Below are 18338 nucleotides of genomic sequence, written 5' to 3'. Positions count from 1 at the left end.
CAATACTGGGGAACCAAAGTTACAGGTAAGTAACTTGTTTTTTTTTTTATTTTTACAAATTAAGCACTGCCTACGGCTGAGCGGGCCTGTCACGTCAGACAGCTGATGTCCACTTTATTTCCTGAAACAGTAACACTGCTTAACAGTCAAGTGCGTTCAGCGTTTTGCGAACACATTTGAAAGTGTAGCTGTGCACACACTGTTCTCTTAAAGGACACCATTCCCCAAGGATATAGTAGCACTGGTCTGTTGTGGTGATACATTTCGACATGTTTTACTGTCCTCTTAGCTGTTTCTCACAGCTCTTACAGGATAGTCAGCAATTGTTCTTCAGTTTTACTAAAGAATTGTTTCGAATGCTTTTGTAAGTAACAGGTTAGGTAACCCTGAGATGTGAGCCTTGTTTACTGGACTGTCATGGCAGTACTTACTGCTCGTTGGTAGGTTGTATTTCATGTAAGTGGAGTCCGGTGAAGTTTCAAATAATGGCCTCCTTACATTGTCTGTGCACTAGACAATGTAAGGAGGTACAGATCCTTGAATTTTATGTAAGCCATTGCATCTCATGTGGTAGGACACTCACCCATTGCAGACGAGACCCTGTTTCAAGTTCAAGCCAATGAAATCTTTTTTGTTTAACCGTTCTCCTAATCCCACCATCGTTCAAAACATTCTTACCTGCTTTTCTTCAAAGCGAATCGATGTTGATAAATTAGTAAAAGGTATTTATTAAACATAAACACTTTTGTACTGTTTGTGATGTATACACCGGTAGGTGCCTAAATGCACAATATTATGGAAGTATTTCAGATCAGTGTGGCTGAGCGCGGTCAAGCAGGTGGTTCAATGTCATAGACACCAATTGGAAAATAAAAAGCTTAACGTGAGACCATGGCACCTTCCCTGTTGCCATAGAATCCCATCTTTCCCTGCAAGTACTGTAAAAGCAACCCGCCCTCTGGATTTTCCGGAAACGTTGCATTTCTCATTTTGTATACAGATTGCATTAAATATGTCATCTGGATAGTGTATTCTATCTACTGTCTCAATGCAGACTCAGTCGGAAAGGTGTGCTCTGTTTTCTGCCGAGAAACTCTTAAATATTTATTTTAAAAAGGTGTTCGTAGTAATATTAAATCACACTGCAGCATAATTGGAGTTCAAATGCCAGTACAGCATCCAAACGTCTTGGGTGCCCACCCTAAACTATTGTTACTGGACACCTATGCACAGTATATTGTACATATGCGGAAAAATGTTCCCTCATTTTTCTCATTGCGGGAAGTAGGGTTTCGTTCATGGAGTAGCCTTTCTTACTGGAAATGTGTTTAAGGACAGTATAACGCTATAACGTCATTCTGTACGTCATTTTGGATGGCCATTTATAAAGCCAGCAACGTGTTGGTGGATGGCACCTGCACAGTAAACCATTTAAATTACAGTATTTATTTACAGGACATTATTTTTTTCATAACGTGTGTCTTAAGGACAAAAGCAGTACATTTAATGTGATGCTTCCAATGGAGAAATATGACCACGGGTAAGAGTTTCCTCCTATTCCTCTTCCTTTTTAGCTTTTGTGTTGCTCTCACCACATTCTTGCATGGAGTGGACAGTGCAGATTGTAGTGCCACCCTGGGTAATTTCTCATACATAACTTACACCATAGTTGCTCTTTCTCACCATTGTAAGGTGGAAACCTTAGCGTCCTTTTGTCTTCCAAGGAAATTGATACGTTCGAACAGTGGATTTAAGTGTATTCTAGGGTGTCCAATCCAATCCAATGTTCAACTCTTTTTGCTTGTATCTATACTGTTGAATGCTTATTTATCTATTTATTTGTGTAACTCTTTTTGGTTGTATTGCTTATTATGGTATTTTAATTGTTTATATTTCTTCTCTCAAACTAATAAAGATATTAGAACAAAAAAATACCTAATCAGTGTTTTTTTTTTTACGTAGGCACTTACTGAGGAAAAAGGAATTTATGATAGATGTGGCAGCAGAAATATGTATCTGAATATCAGTGTAAATACCCTTAAGAAGCTGCGTGATCAGAATTTATCTTCAGATAGTAAGTAACCCACATATGTTTCTCACATATGAATCTTGCTGTTTGATTCTAAAGAGTTTATCTATTAATAACTATTTTTATTTGCATGCAACTATTAATTCTGTAGTCTTTCTCAAAAGTTATGTATAAGGATTCACCTAAGTCCGATGTTAAAGCCCGTCGAGTCCCAAAATATAATTCAATATTGTATCACGCGGCTTCCATTTGTTTTTAAATCATACCAGCAAAGAATATACGTATGACATTAAGCAAAAATGCTTTGCATGGTTCTCTTTGTTACCCAATAAATAACTGTAAATAACAAAGGAGGAATTAGTTATGCTTCTTTGATAATCATAAACATTATATGCCATTTTTATTTTAAAAATCTCTGAAAAGAAGCATGTGTGTAAAAGATAAGATTGAATGTTGGAGCTTTAAAACGCATTTGACTTTTTAGTGTGTTTCTGTTGGGACAAAAAAAATAATCGGGCCAGTATAGCCTGGAGTTATACTGTAAATTGTTTGTAGTTACAAAATTGGCTTTTCTCAGAAGAAGGATTTACTTGTACTTATGTATTTTTCTTCCATTTGAATTTTTTTTTTTTAGGGTTTCTCCTGCAAGAGCATGCACTAGCGTATGCGTCTCGCTTGCGAAACAGTTAACAAAAAAAGGGCTTGGAGCCCGCCCGTTGCTTACTGTTTGTTGGCTTGCCTGGCATCCTTGTTTGCAGCCTCTTAATTTGTTAGGGCTGGCCTAACATTACTGTTCCTCTCTGTGGATCAGGAACCAAGCACATCAGTGCCCCTCCGATGCTCCAGATGTGATTGAGGTTCTATTTTGTTCTGCTTAACTTTTAGTGCCCTGCAAACAGGAGGCGTACGGCTGCCAAAAACATGCCCAGCAGGACAAACAAAATGGCTAAGATAATTTTCTGTAGTTAACTTTCTTTAATTTTGCCAAGTCTTTTCTCACTTTGCATTAATTTTCTTTAGTTTTTGCTTGTGGGCGCGTTCCTCAAAAGATGAGTACTATTTTATTGCAAAGAAACATTGTGTAATTTCTGAAATGATGCTTTAACACATATTCATGCAGTATACCCCCAAGCAACCCCACTCCAAGTCACCTCGTCCTACACCAAACCACCCCAGACCAATCCAATCCACCCCAGATCAATCCAGTCCATCCCACTCCAATTCAAAACACTTACCCCACTCCAATCTGCCCCGCTCCTAGCCAAAACAGTCTACCCCACTCCTATCCAAAACCACTCCTATCCAAAACAGTCTGCTCCGCTGTCACGACGACAGCTGGTATGATCTACAATTTACCAACGGTCTTGAAACCTCTCCTGATGCTGGTCATCTTTCACCCCCACGTCCTGCCACTGAAGAAACTACTTCATTTGTGGGGGTAATGAAGACAGCAGAGGAAGTTATCGATCTCCAACTTCCTACCTTAGAAGGCAGAACCAATGACCTGATGTACTCCAGGCAGGGCAGGCCAATACCGAGACCCTCCTTTCTTTTAATGAGGCACTTGCTGAGAGTCTTCTTTAGGGGCCTGAGCCAAACCGTGCTCTGGCTCCCCAAATCCTTCCCCGCAAAGCAAATGCCACCACTTCCCGATTTTCTTTTTTTCTTTTCCTTTTTTTTTTTTATCTCAGCACTTACCCTAGAGTGTGGTGGTGCAGGCTTTTACCAGTTGGGCGAACCCAAGCACTTTACAGACAACTCCCCTGGTTAGGAAGTCTGAAAGGGTAGAGACCTTTGGGAAGGGGTATTTTCTTCGACTAGCTTGACCATCGGGTCCACCAGTGCCAATTACCTGCTCAGCCATTACTTCCATGCTCTCTGGAACTGTTGTTCAAATCCTCTCAGGTGTCCTGAAAGACTTCTCCCTGCATAACCCAAGCTGTACAGGAGGACCACAATGCTGCCTAATTCAGATTGTTGTGACGTGGATACCATGGACTGCATATGGCAGGCCATTGGCGCTAGCATTCATATTTGTCAATACGTATGGCTGCCGTCTGTTGGTTTTTTGAGCGATGTCCAGTCAATACTTATGAAAATGCCATTTGAAGGGACTCACCTGTTCGAGGACAAAGTAGATTCCACTCTGCAGCACTTTAGGGAAAGCAGGGCCATACCTGGCTCTTTGGGCTTATCTGCTCCGCCACGTCAGTTGCGTCAGTCCTTTAGTTCTTTCCACGGCCATGGCGAGGGGCATCCCCTACGAATATATTACGTTAGCCCGCATAAAAACATCCCGCATACCATCATCCCGCAAAAATAATCCCGCAAATACTATTAGTCCGCAAACTAAGAGATCGCAAACTTTTAAAACGAATATACCTTTAGCACGCATGCCTTTAAAACGAAAAGGCATGCATTTTTTCGCCACTGATTTACCACTGAAGAATATATTTTTAACTTATGTCTTCATTTGTTCTTGTTTTATAATCTTGTATGGAATTTTAACTTGTATGATTGTGTTATAGTAATGATTTATTAACTGTGTAACTGTTAAATAAAAACACTCAAGTCTTACAGTCAGCCTCAGCCAATTGTCTATTTAATTTACCATTAATGTATTTTAGAAATTAGTTGCCTAGGTTGTTGCCTTTCAAATGCATGTTAAAGGTATACTTGTTGTAAAAGTAGTAAAGGTAGGTAACCGTACCCTACCCTACCTTACACTACACTCTAATGTATTACCCCTGCACCACCCACCCTTGACACACAGTCCATTACCTACATTTACACTACCCAGCACGACCCCCCAACACTACCATAAAGCACTTTACTTCCCTACACAAACACTACAACACTACCTTAATACACTACAACCAGCATGACCCTACACAAACACTACAATACTACCCTAAACCACTACACCCCAGCATGACCCTAGACTACACAAACACTACAACACTACCCTACACCCTAAAACATTTCACCTCATCAGGACCCTACTCTACACAAACACTACAACACTACCCCCAGCATAACCCTACACTACACAAACACTACAACACTACCCTAAACTCTAAAACACTACACCCCAGCATGACCCTACACTACGCAAACACTACAACGCTTCCCTAAACCCTAAAACACTACACCCAGCATGACCCTACACTATGCAAACACTACAACACTACCCTAAACCCTAAAACACTACACCGCAGCATGACCCTACACTACACAAACACTACCCTAAAACACTACCCCCTGCATGACCCTACACTACAACACTACCCTAAACCCTATAACACTTCCCCTAGCATGACACTACAACACTACCCAAAACCCTAAAACACTACCCCCAGCATGACCCTACACTACCCAAAACCCTAAAACACTACCCCCAGCATGACCCTACACTACACTACCCAAAACCCTAAACCACTACACCCCAGCATGACCCTACACTACAACACTACCCTACACCATAAAACACTACACCCCAAAACACTACACCCCAGCAGGACCCTACACTACGGAAACACTACAACACTACCCTAAAACACTACACCCAGCATGACCCTACACTACGCAAACACTACAACTCTACCCAAAACCCTACACCCCAGCATGACCCTACAGTATACAAACACTACAACACTACCCTAACCCCTTTAACACTTCCCCCAGCACGACCCTACACTAAACAACCACCACTACACTACACTACACTAACACAACACTACACTACACAATCACTACCCCAGCACGACCCCCACCCCTAAAAATTTAACCCAAACCCACTTACCTCTCTCATCGTCGTGGTTTACAACGCAAATGCATTTACCATACATGCCTTTACAACGTATTTCGTTGTAAAGGCATGCGTGATAAAAGCACATGCGTTTAAAAAAAATGCGGGATGATGGTATGCGGGGTCAATGACCTTGCGGTATCATAGTATGCGGCCTGAAAGTCCGCGGGATAAAAAATGCGGGATAATAGCTGCAAACCATCCCCTACAGACAGCTATTTCAGCCTCAGCAAGATTCCAAACCTATTTGTGGCCATGGCACCAATTGGCCCCACATACAAGGACAGTGTGCTAGTCAACCTTTCATGTCTTCATCTCTCTCTCCCCCTCCTCCGTGGCCCCTCCTGCAGAACCTCTTTAGTGTGATTTAAAACCTTTTTTTTGGGAGAACAGCTACCTGGTTGGTGGCAGGATCCAACTATTTTTTCTGGGTTGACATGCTATCTCATCGGAAAAGTGTGGGTCCTGCACATTGTAAAGAAAGGTTATGTCCTACCCTTCATGGTCGCAATGCTAAACCTTCCACCATACTAGGAACAACTGAGTACCATCCCGCCTGGTTTATGGCGGGAAATGCAAGCCCTGTCGGCCATAGATGTTATAGAGAGGGTGCCTGCATCAGAATTGGTTTGTGGTTGCTAGTTCTGCTACTTCCTGGTACCACAGAAAGACAGAGGTTTTTCTCCTATATTAATTCCCCACCCTCCCAGTGCTTTACTCCAGAACGACAAATTCAAGATGGTCATCTTAGCGCAGGTCTGGTCTAACTGGATGATAGTGTTGGACCTGCAAGATGCTTATTTTTACTTTCCCGTCCTGCCGGCCTAGAGGCGATATCGGAGGTTCATGGTGGGACAGGAGCATTTCCAGTACTCTGTGCTCCCCTTTGCTCTTACCATCGCCCTTCGGTGTTTGCGAAAGCGATGGTGGTGATTGTAGCACATCTTTGGAGGTCAGAGGTTTCAGTTCCCCTACTTCAAGGACTGGCTGCATGAAGTAAGTCTTGCCTTAGGCAGTAGTAAGCCACCTTTAGACTACGATGCCTCTCCAGACATCTTTGGGGTTCTATCAACATGCTAAAGACACACCAACTCCTTTGCAGGTGTTTCCTTTGGTCCTAGCCATTCTCCACATGGGCTGCTTCTGTGCCTTTTTCCCCGGAAAGTCAGATCCTGGAAATTCAGGCTATGGTTGCAATGTTTCAACCGCTGTCCTGGATTTCAGTGAGGTAGACGGAGTCTCCTGGCACTGAGGGCCTCCTGCATCCTATTGGTCAGGCACACCAAGGGTCGTGTGTGGGCTCTCCAGTGGAATCTTAAGTCTCTCTGGCCCAACATCAAGGGGACTGTTCGGACCACGTCTTGATTGCAAAGGAAATTGCAACAGATCTGCTGTGGTGGTTGCTGGATTGTGATTGGGTCAGCAGCAGATCTCCCTCTTTTCCCCACCCATAGCAACAGTGGATGTATCGCTTGTGGGTTGGGGCTGCCACCTTTGAGAGGTGGCGATCGGAGGCCTTCATCTCTGGCAGAAGCCCAGCTCCACATCAACCTCTTTGAGTGGAGGGCAATCCACCAATTGTTGAAAGCCTTACTGCTGTACAGTAAGGGAAGGGTGGTTTAGATGCTCATGAACAGCACCATCTCCATGTGGTACTGCAGCAAACAGGGCAGGGAAATGGAACCAGTGCCAGAAGGCGTTGTGCCTCTAGAAATGGCTGGACAATCAGGGTGGATCATTTTCGTGGTCAACCACCTGGCGGGGTCTTTGAACACCAGGGCAGACTAATGCTGCAGTTTTTGCCTCGCAGATCATTAGTAACAGCTACTCCTGGAGGTGACGCACTGTCTCTATGTGCATAAAGAGCACATTGGCTCGATCTTTTCCCCATTGCTGAGAACATGCAATGTCAACAGTTTAACACAGAGTTTCCAAGGTGTTTCTCTAGGAGACGCTTTTACCTAGAGTGGAACTCAGGACTGCTGTACGCCTGCCCACCAATACCTCTTCTGACCCAGGTTCGGACCAGATCAGGGCCAAGTAGGCCACAAGTCATCCTAGTAGGTCATGGAGAGTATGGCATCAAGAACTTCTGGACATGAGTGTCTGTCCTATCAGTGTGCCCCAGTGGGAAGATCTGCTTGTTGCTGCAACAGAGCAGGTTCTTGCATCCAGGCCTTAACTATCTCCACCTTCATCCTTGGAGATTGAGCAGCAGTGGCGGAAAACCTTCAATGTTCCTCTGTAGATGGTTGATGTAATCTTGGCAGCCAGTTGTCACTCCTCAAAAACTGTGTACATCTGTTATTGGAACAAATTTGTGGTTTGGTGTGGCACACATCAGACCCTCACCAGCCAAGTTAGCTAATGTTTTGTTTGTTCTATCCATTTACTGTTCTATCCATTTACTGGCATGGCATTGCTTTGGGCACAATTAAAGGACCTCTTTCAGATCTTTCTGCCTTCTTACTGTTGCCGGACCAGCCCTCGTTATTTAAATCACCTGTTTTGATACATTTTAAAAAGCATTACAATATTTGGTGCCTCCGACTCCATTTGTCATGCCACAGTGGGACTTTAACTTGGTCCTCACATGTTTGATGTGCACTCTCTTTGAGCCACTTCATAGCTTCCCTTCACAGCTTCTCGTTCTTAAGACTGTATTTCTTGCCGCCATAACATCGGTGTGGTGGGTAAGTAAGCATCGGGCTCTGTCCCTCTGCCTTACACTACCCTCCGACAACCTGGTTTTGCATACCCAGCTTCTTTTGTTTACCGGAGCTGTGACTCGGTTCCACGTGGTTCAAAATATCACTGTTGAAATTTTGCACTCTGCGTCACCGCTCTAAGTGAGAAGAGGGACTCCATTGCTTGTACCCCATTTGGGAACTGAGTTTTTACATTGATTGCAACAGAGAACACCAGGTGGACGATCAGCTCTTTGTGGGGTTTGCTGGAGCGAGAAAAGGCAAGGCCATGCAGAAGAGGACCATGTCTCACTGAATAAAGCTCTGCTTAAAATCTGCTACATGGGGCTTAGAGATACAGATATATTGGGGTATGCCCTATTAATCCCACCAAACCTGGGCTCAGGATACAGAAAACAAACTGGTATATTGTGGGAACAACTTATATCCCAAATATGGACATGAAAATACAAATGAATCCCTCCCTGGCACTTTATATGACTTTACAAACCGTCATTTATTTGAACTTATTCACAAGCAGAAACCATTCCTCCTTGTTTCTCTTAAAAAGGTGTATACACTAAACATTTGTACAGTAACACAACCAAATATGCACCATTTACACATAACATAAAAGAACAAAACACACATTCACTGTACACCAAATGTATATGATTCTTATCTATCTTCCAGCGTGTTGTAACAAAATAGGTTTGTAATTCTTATATCGACAACAGTCCATATGGAAGGTAATCCATTTAGGGTACACACATGAGGGAAAGTCCAGCCCTCAAACTTTGCATCAAAATCCTTAAGTTATTTAAATTTCAAAAGCGGGACTTTTTCAACTAAAGAAAATCAACACGTTTCAGCCCCATCAATTGAGACATAAGAGAAAAAACACCTGCAAAGTAATGTAATATATATTGAACATCCAGAGGGGTGCCTTTTTACTATAAAGGTGCACCTTACCAGCAAGTCTAATCATTGAGACCCAATGTCAACACCAAAACACTTAGATTGTCAGAGCTGACATCCACACGACCTTATAATATATGCAGATATTGGAAAAGCCCAATTAAAACTCTTTTGAATGTGCGTGATCGCAATTTGCACCTGTGGCAAAATCCCTTATCTAACCTTCTTTTCCAGGATAAGTATAGCAAGCCAAAGTGTATTATATATGCTCTTGTGAGGGTGTATCTATGCATGCTTCCATGTCTAGAAATAGCAGGCACGAGTCTCGCCAGCAATTATATACCTCGTATAGTGCTCAAAAAGATACAAATAAGTAAAAATGCTCAACAAGTAAAACCAGTTACTGCTCAAAGGTTAATGCTGGCTCTGCTATCCTGCGAGCCGCTCCGTGGTAATCCTAAATTCCATATTTTTCCAGTATAGATCGTAATGTGCACTGTCGCAACATCCGCAAGAAGTCAGACACCTGAGCAATAAATGCTTTGCCATTCTATTTCATATGCGACAACCTATTTCCTTCGTTAATCCCGTCTGGACTCCAAGTCGTCGTTTGTGAGGACTCCTTTCGAACGGGGAAGGTTTTTTGCTTCACATGTTACAATAGGACAGAGACTGCTTTGGCCAGCCTTGAGTGATTAAAACCATCGTAAACTGTCAAGGTTGTATTTCGATCAACAATTGATTGTGCCAGTATGGGAGGTACGGGGTGTGCTAATGTAAGTGTGGCCCCGTTTCAACACCACAACTCCACGTCCTTCTAGCGTTGTCAAGTCCGCCATACTAGATAGATAAGTGATTAAAGGCTGATCTGATGCTCCTTTCTCTTGAGAACACGTTATAAATTCGATGGGGTTATCCATGCCTAGAGTCGGGTGTCTAGCAAACCACACAAATGAGCATTTTCATGAGTGTTTACTATTATATCTTTTTTGGTGTTTTCCAATCTAGATGAAGAAAAATAATTCCAATATACATCATATACCAAGTTAAAAAACAATTATCATGGATTGGTACACATTCCATACGTGGTCTCTAGTCAAAATCATTGTAATAGCAGTCAAAATCATTGTTATAACCGCAGAAGTGATAGTTAGAGAAAGCACAGTTAATTACCAAACAATTTGGTTCAGACAAGATCCCGCATTTCATCAAATTCATTGAGGCCCTTTGTGGCTGTCCCATATATTTCGATCATTCTATCTTCTGTCCTGTTTAGGACTGACTCGGTATTACATCCTCGTTACATCCTCGTTGGCTATTACGAATACAAATGGTACCGACCACTGGATGTCCTTTTCTGTATGTTTAAGTTATTGGTAATGTTGTACGAGTGGGGCACCCTGTACTGAACCTCTTATTCTTGATCTGTGTTGTAGAACCCTTGTTTTGACTGGTTGAGTAGTCTGTTCAATGTAGAACAATTCGCAAGGATACTGGACACAATGAATAACATTTTTAGTGTTACCGTTCGAGAATTTAGTGTGATGGTGCACTTTGCCCTGAATTTTAATCTAGTTTGTGTCTTTGATGAATTGGCATATCGCACAATTGTTATATTTATAGTGTTCACTTATTAGGGGAAGCCCCAGCATTCTCCTCAAGCCATTTGTGTTTTCTGTAAGACATACAGGCCCGGTGGGCCAGGCCCACCCAAACATGAGCCTGGCTCACCCAAACATGAGCCTGGCTCACCCAAACAGGAGCCTTGGCCCTCGCAGTGAGGGCTTGAAGGCAGGCGCGCGCCGGCATTGACTTCAACGGGTGTCTGTGTGTGTGTGCGCCCGGGCTGAGACAGCTTCCCGAGGGCGCACACACACAGACAGTTTTTGTTGAGATAATCGATGCCGCACCCTAGTACTTCACAGGTCTTTAAAAGACCATTTACATACAAACGAGGCTTTGTTTATTTTTTCACCCCTTCACATCTCCACATGGCGAAATACAACAAATCCTTTCTTTGACATGGGTAACCTTTGCCTACTGTTCTGCTGCTGGATATTTCTTTTTCTATGCAGCACAGGAGAAAAAAAGTTTGTTTATTCCCATTCACCTTTCCTGACCCCTGCAGCTGCTTATCACATCAGGCTGCCTGTGACACCAAGTTTGACTAATGGAGTAGTAGGTAAGCGAATGTGTTACTATTTGTTTTTCTTTTAAAAATCTGCACAGGCCCAGCACAATACATACTTCATGTGCGCTTCTTTTAAACAGTTTTTTATCATTATCATGCCTGATGCAGGACAACAATTATAACATACAAAATGCCCAGATAACGCTGGTGATGAATGATCCTGCTGGAGAGCAATTATTTGTCTGTTAGTAGTTTTTAAATGCAGATGAACTGTATTTTATGTGGAAGCCCAGTGGGTTACTGCCTTTGTCAGAGATCCTTGTGTTACTTGCAGTTCAGAAGTTGCATTCCTAACATAGGACGGTGACCAATGAACTGTCACCAAAGAGCTACATACAAACCAGAAGGTATAGTTAGAACTTTGCTTTTTTTGTTTTGTGATATAGTTAGCACTTCCTCAGTCTTTCATTATTCTAATGTTGCTACTATAAGTATGTTTGGGCAGAGATACATTTTTATCAGTAAAGCTGACCCCCATGGAATACTTTTTAAATCCTAAGGTTGTGTTTCCCCATACCAAACCCTTTTATAATATACTGCCCACCAAAATGGATGACGTGATTCCTACACCTTGTAATCCTCATTGGCTAATGTGACATTCCCTGTAGACTGATTTACATACTTTTATGATTCATTGTCTCTGTATAATGTGTGTGTGGTGTAAAGTACTGACACACACTACACTGATATGAGTAGCGCTATACAACAAATGAAATGCATATGAGAGAGTGGCTATGAGGAGATGAGGGCACTGGAGGAGGGTGCCAGTGAGGGAATCAGAGGAGGTGGTCCATGGGGGGGCTACGGAGAGATGAGGGGCGCTGGTGAAGGGTGGCAGTGAGGGAATCCGAGGAGGAGGTAGTGGGAGGGGCTATGGAGCAATGAGGGGCACTGTTGGAGGGTGGCAGTGAGGGAATATGAGGAAGAGGTCATGAGGGGGGAGGGGCTACAGAGAGATGAGGGGCACTGGTGGAGGGTGGCAGTGAGAATCCGAGGAAGAGGTCATGGGGTGGAGGGGGGAGCTAGGGAGAGATAAGGAGCGCGGGTGGTAATGAGGGAGTCTGAGGATGAGGTATTGAGGGGGAGGGGCTACAGAGTGATGAGGGGTACTGGTGGAAGGCGGTAGTGAGGGAATCCGAGGAAGAAGTCATGGGGTGGAGGGGGGAGCTAGGGAGAGATGAGGGGCACTTGTGGCATGTGGCGTGGCAGTGAGGGAATCCGAGGAGGAGGTCAATAGGGGGGGCCATGGAGGGATGAGGTGCACTGTTGGAAGGTGGTAGTAAAGGTATTTACGGAGAAAGGATATTGGTGCGGCGCCAAAAAAGACTTTCGCATCAGCGCTGAAGCTGGCCCGGTCATTGCCTTTCTGTTTTTGTTTATTTAATTAGCAGTCGGGTTATAAGGGCTACTGTGGAACATACTTTAAAGGGCCTGCTAATTATATTTACTGCTATATTCAATGTTTTAAGTTTGAAGGTGATTTTACTAATGTTTTTACCAGGAAAAATGAAAGTGGAGCCCGATGGTGCCTGATATGGGGTTGGGGCCCAAGGTCAGCTGTGAGATAAGGTGCATTGGAGAGGAGTGGGTATAATCAAACCTGTAAGGGAGTGCTTTGCAGAGTCCAGGGTCAGGTGGAGGTAGGTTTGAAGAGTGATTCTTCCACAGAGGAAGCCCGTGAAGTGTCACTTGCCTGATACTCCCACCTCAGAAATCTCCTCTTCCCTTCAAAGGAACATTACATGGAAAAAGCACTTTTGAGAGTGACAATATTTAGAAAGATTTGGAAAAGAGTGCGTTTTACTGGGCCTTGGTAGACTAAGAAGAGATAAAGGAGGGCCCTGATGCAGGTCTGCCTAGACACATATCCGACAAATCGTGCCCGCAGTGGCCCACCCAAATGCACCCTTGGCCCACCCAAATACAAATTCCTGGAGCCGGGCCTGAAGACATACAGCTTTATTTAACTGCTGGCATAGTTTGATGCCCTTTCAGATCGAAAACATCGGTTTTAGGAACGTCTAAATGACTTGATACTTTACAATTCTGCTCAATTATGTTCTTAACTTAATTAGCCTTGGGGTCGTGTATGAGAGGATTAGTTTCAGGGCGTATTTTTGGAGTAAGCAATGTTTTTCTAGGTGTGTACCATGCCCTTGTCAACGCCACTTTTACCAGATTTTTAGGGTATCAATTTGCTCATCAAGGTTTCAGCATTTTCAAAATAGTATTGTTTATTCGTGCAAGGTCTCCGAATACGGAGTAATTGTCTGTAGGGCAAGTTTTCTTTTAGTTTACTATGGTGACCGTTCGTTAAATGCAACAGAGTATTGTCATCAGTGGGCTTTGTATATAAACTTACTTCAAAGTTCCCTGTCTGATTGTGTATCCAAAGATCTAAAAAGTCAAACTTTAGGGTGTCACAGCTCATTATAAATTTGAGGTCTAGACTCCTAGCATGAAGCCATCCCTGAAAGTAGTCTAGCGTGGTATGGTCACCTTTGATATAATCAGTGTAACGGAACCACTGTAAAATATGGATTCTCGTTACTGTATTTCCAATTATTCTAAAAGTAAGCCATCACTAGGTTCGCTATTTCTGGAGAGAAGCAACACCCCATAGCAACACTCTTGATCTGTAGATATAATTATTTTTCATACAAACGGTGGCAAGGGAAACCAGAAATTCTGTAGGGTCTTCTTGCGGATTCTGTCTTGAATCAAGGATATCTTTTAGTAACAGAAGTGCCTCGTCTTGTGGAATATTTGTAGAAGGTGCCTCTATGTCATAGGTCACAAGATATTGTCTGGTTTCATCAAATGGAAGGCCTTCCACTTTGTTAATCACATCCATAGAAACCCTTATGTATGCTTTAGTCATCGCAACAAACGGTTTTAGGAACACATCTATGTATTTTGCCTGTGGTTCTAAAATCGATCCACAGTCAGAAATAATGGGACGCCCAGGGGGATTAGATGTATTCTTGTGTATTTTGGTTAAGACAAATATATTCAGAATCTTGCATTATTTTTTTGTTAAGGACCTCAAATTCCTTTCTACATCTCCAGCCCTCTTCCAGGGCTCTAGATCTAAGCTCATTAATCCTGAAAGTGATCTTTTGAGTCGTCAAGTTCTCCTGTAACTGTCTATAGTGTCAGATTGTTAAGCTGCCGGAGGTCCTATTTGTCATAAAGGGGGCTGTCCCATAGGACTATCCCTCCCCCTTTACTCTCTGGGCAAAATAAGGATTTATTTTTCAAGCCACGGAGGTTGGTTTCAACTTTATCCGTAGAACGGTGGCCAAGATGCCGCACCAGCAAGGACTGCGTGCTCATTCCCTATGGGCAAAATATGCTACAGCTGTGCGTATGCAAAAGAAACAATTGATGGACAGAATGTTTGACAATGCAAATATTCACCCCCAGTTACAAGGATCTGGGTTAAATCCTTCATTCTTTTGCTCACCACACCACCCCAGTTTCGACTAAGCCATATGCAAATCGGCCTTAACCCTGTTCCTTGAGGGAACAGTCCTGCCCGAACTGCCAAGCCAGGTCCTCCCTGGACCGGAAGCAAGCATTCTGGGACCAATTTCAGGGCATCACCCTTCATCAGCCAGGCTAGCTTGAATCCAGTGAAGTGAGCATGGGACCCACGTCTGGGCGTACCCTTCCCATTTAGGGAAGCCTATGCAAAAGAAACAATTGATGGACGGAATGTTGGATAATGCAAACATTCACCTCCAGTCACAAGGATCTGGTTTAAATCGATCATTCTTTTGCTCACCACACCACCCCAGTTTGTCCGTCAATTGTTCTTTTTGCATTAGTCACCCCAAGTGGGACGGGTATGCCCAGACGTGGGTCCCGTGCTGTCCATGCCACTGGAGTCAAGCTATCCTGGCTGATGAGGGCTGAAAGCCCGAAACCGGTCCTAGGATGCTTGTTTCCAGTCCAGGGAGGACCTGGCCTGGTAGTTCGGGCTGGACTGTTACCATTGGGCGCAGGGCCAAGACTTATTTGCATATGGCTGGGTCCAAACTGGAATGGCATGGTGCGTAAACAATGGATTTAGGCACAGATCTCTTTACTGGGGTGAATGTATGACATTGTTCTGCATTCTGTCAATCAATTGTTCTTTTTGCATATGCTACAACTGTGCGGTCACACGGCGTTCCTGTCCTGGACATTTGCCAGCTGGCTACGTGGCTATCTATCCATACAGTCATGAAGCACTATTGTCTGGACAGCCAGACCTGCCGAAAGGGGCAGTTTGCCTGCTCAGTTCGACAGGACTATTTGGTTTGAGTCCATTCACAAACCCACCTATTTGAAGGGTGAGGATTCTGCAGTGAGAGGAAGAACACGTTATTTACCTTTGGTAATGCTCTGATCCTCCCTGTTCTGTGATTTGGACTCTAGCCATTAATAAGATCCCAAATCTAGGAATCTGAATACTGGCATAATCGATTTGCTGACAGGGCCCTGCGTTTGGGGGCGTTTACAGCCTCGAAAGTTCCTAATGTCAACGCACAGGAGTGGTGCCTATATAGGTGAACAATGTTCGTGCGTTATGCGAAGGTTCTCCTGAAAATTTCTGGATGCAATCTGACACCTAGTGAATATTTAGAAGGTAAGGAATCTGCAGTAAGATTGGCTCCACCAGAAAGAGCATTACCAAAGGCAAGTAACTTGCTCATTAAGTAGATGTGGTCCTATGCCACTCCCTATAATACGAGGGTGGGGGCAGGGTGTTCAACCCCTGTCACAAGCTGATTTCCCCATAGTGTTATCTTCCTTATCACACTGATGCTGCCTTAGACTTTCAAATTGCCTGTGGCCTAATACGGAGGAATTCTGTCTTTTGGACCTTCCATCAGAGGAAGTTTATTCATGGCCATTGTGCAAAGGCAATGGAGGAATTTACATTACGTTGTTGTCTAGAGAGCCCAATCCTTTAGTTGATTCTGTGGCTCTAAAACCTCTCCTGCCAGTCAATGAAACTCTACTGGAACCTGTGCTGCCGAACTGTAAAAAAACTGTCTTCCGGTTGAGCATTTCACAAGCAGATTGCTCTGCATCACAGACCTGTACCTTCCAGTGTAAAAATGTTTTGACCAATCTGTGGTGGGATAAGGACCCTAGCAAACTGCAGTACTTCCCATGTCCACAGGACACTTAATCACTTCTTGCCTCAGATCTGGCAGGAAGGGTGGGGAAGAGCAAGATATCCCAGCATGTTATTGTTCAGGGGCAACATGAGTTGAGACCAACTCCACCAGTAATAAAGGAACAAAGGTGGTAGAGAGGGTATTAAAAATAGAGTAGCCATAGTACATATACCCAGCCTGTCTTCTGTCGTTATGCAAGCAAGTACGCCACACCAACCTTCTTCAAAACTGAATCTGAAACATAGCTAGGGATCAAATTCACTTGTTGGTTGGTAAGCATAATGACATCTAAAATGTGTGGTTCTGCAGCAAACGTTACTTTGTACCAGTCAACTAAGTATCTAACCAGTGCTGCATGACTGTAACCTGTGTTGCCCACCACATCATCATAATTGCCTGTGGTCCTGTTTCACCCTTGCTATCAGCTGTGAATGTGCATGTGCAGTGCATCTAGCTGTAGATCTATTTCTTAGATCACTCTGTACAAGGTTCCCAGTACTCTGCACAAACTATGTTATGGATTGTTGCCTGTTAGACAACAGCCTTTGGTGGATAGAACAAACAAGATGCGATCAGTCTGGAGCTCAGGCACTGAATGCATGGGTTTAGTTTAATATATAAACCGCAGGAGCATTTGCTTAGGCAGAGGAGCATTCCAACACGATTGTTGTGGTCACTATGTGCCTGAATTCTAGCTCAGCTGGATTCCAAACCGATCCTGAAATGGATGGCGGCCTGCCGTACACCAGACCTGGCTGTCTGATGATCCAAGCACACAAGTAAATGGGGAGTTAGACCACTCAAAGGGACCTGCAGATTAGCAAACCTGTGCTCATTAGGATAGGCAAAGCTAGGTAGGAGTGCCATTATATGTAGTCATATAATCTAATACAATTGTCCAATGGTTGAATTATTCATCCTGTTTACTGTGCCGTCATGCAGGTGACATTAGTTTGCTTAATTCTATTATCGTTGCAGTGCATAGAATTTACACAAGATTTCACTTGCCACAATAAATATTTGAAACTCCATGTATGCATTGCTTGTGTACCCCATTGGACATGCTTAAGTTACAAACAAAAGGGTATAGTTTGTTTCCACGATTTCGTAGGGGGAATTAGGGTAGTCATGTTTGGGGGTTGCAGACACCATCCGGTGCCTTGTCAGTTTAGGGGTCCAGATGGTGCGCTCTGAGCTAGCCAGGAATTAGGTGAATATATTCCGATGGTATGTGGGGAATCCGTTCTCATCCCTTTGATGCTTATGTTGCCCAAATGCACAGTCTCACTGGGCGTAGGAACCATACGACATGGCACCACCATTGTTCTAGTTTGGATACCTATTTAATAGGTCTTACAAGTAGTTTTCTTAAGTGTGCCCAAAGACCCTGCTTACCAATTAACTGTAGACGCCCGTGGTGTTGGGGATAAAGCTTCTTCTGCTGAATAAGAAACCCCTATTTTTGCCTGTAGGTTGTTCACGCTTGACTCTGATCACCCCACTATAGTTACTTTCTCTGAATTCCACAAGTCAA

The 18338-nt window shown here is 43.5% G+C and overlaps 1 protein-coding gene across 4 annotated transcripts in view; it reads left to right on the top strand.

Annotated features, from left to right (window-relative positions):
• Positions 1-18338, top strand: part of LOC144818885 (RNA exonuclease 1 homolog) — a 1142074-nt gene that overhangs the window by 410893 nt on the left and 712843 nt on the right. For all 4 annotated transcript variants that reach the window (XR_013607172.1, XR_013607173.1, XM_078676714.1 and 1 more), the window contains exon 7: positions 1963-2074. Coding sequence is in view for 2 of the 4 variants with exons in the window: in XM_078676714.1 (XP_078532840.1) it covers positions 1963-2074 (112 nt within the window). In the remaining 2 variants the exon portion in view is untranslated. The remainder of the gene's footprint in view (positions 1-1962; positions 2075-18338) is intronic.

Source organism: Lissotriton helveticus, chromosome 2_1, assembly GCF_964261635.1.
Source record: "Lissotriton helveticus chromosome 2_1, aLisHel1.1, whole genome shotgun sequence".
Lineage (NCBI taxonomy): Eukaryota > Metazoa > Chordata > Amphibia > Caudata > Salamandridae > Lissotriton > Lissotriton helveticus.
Note: the sequence above shows the minus strand (reverse complement) of the source record. Positions and strands in the feature narration are given on the sequence as shown.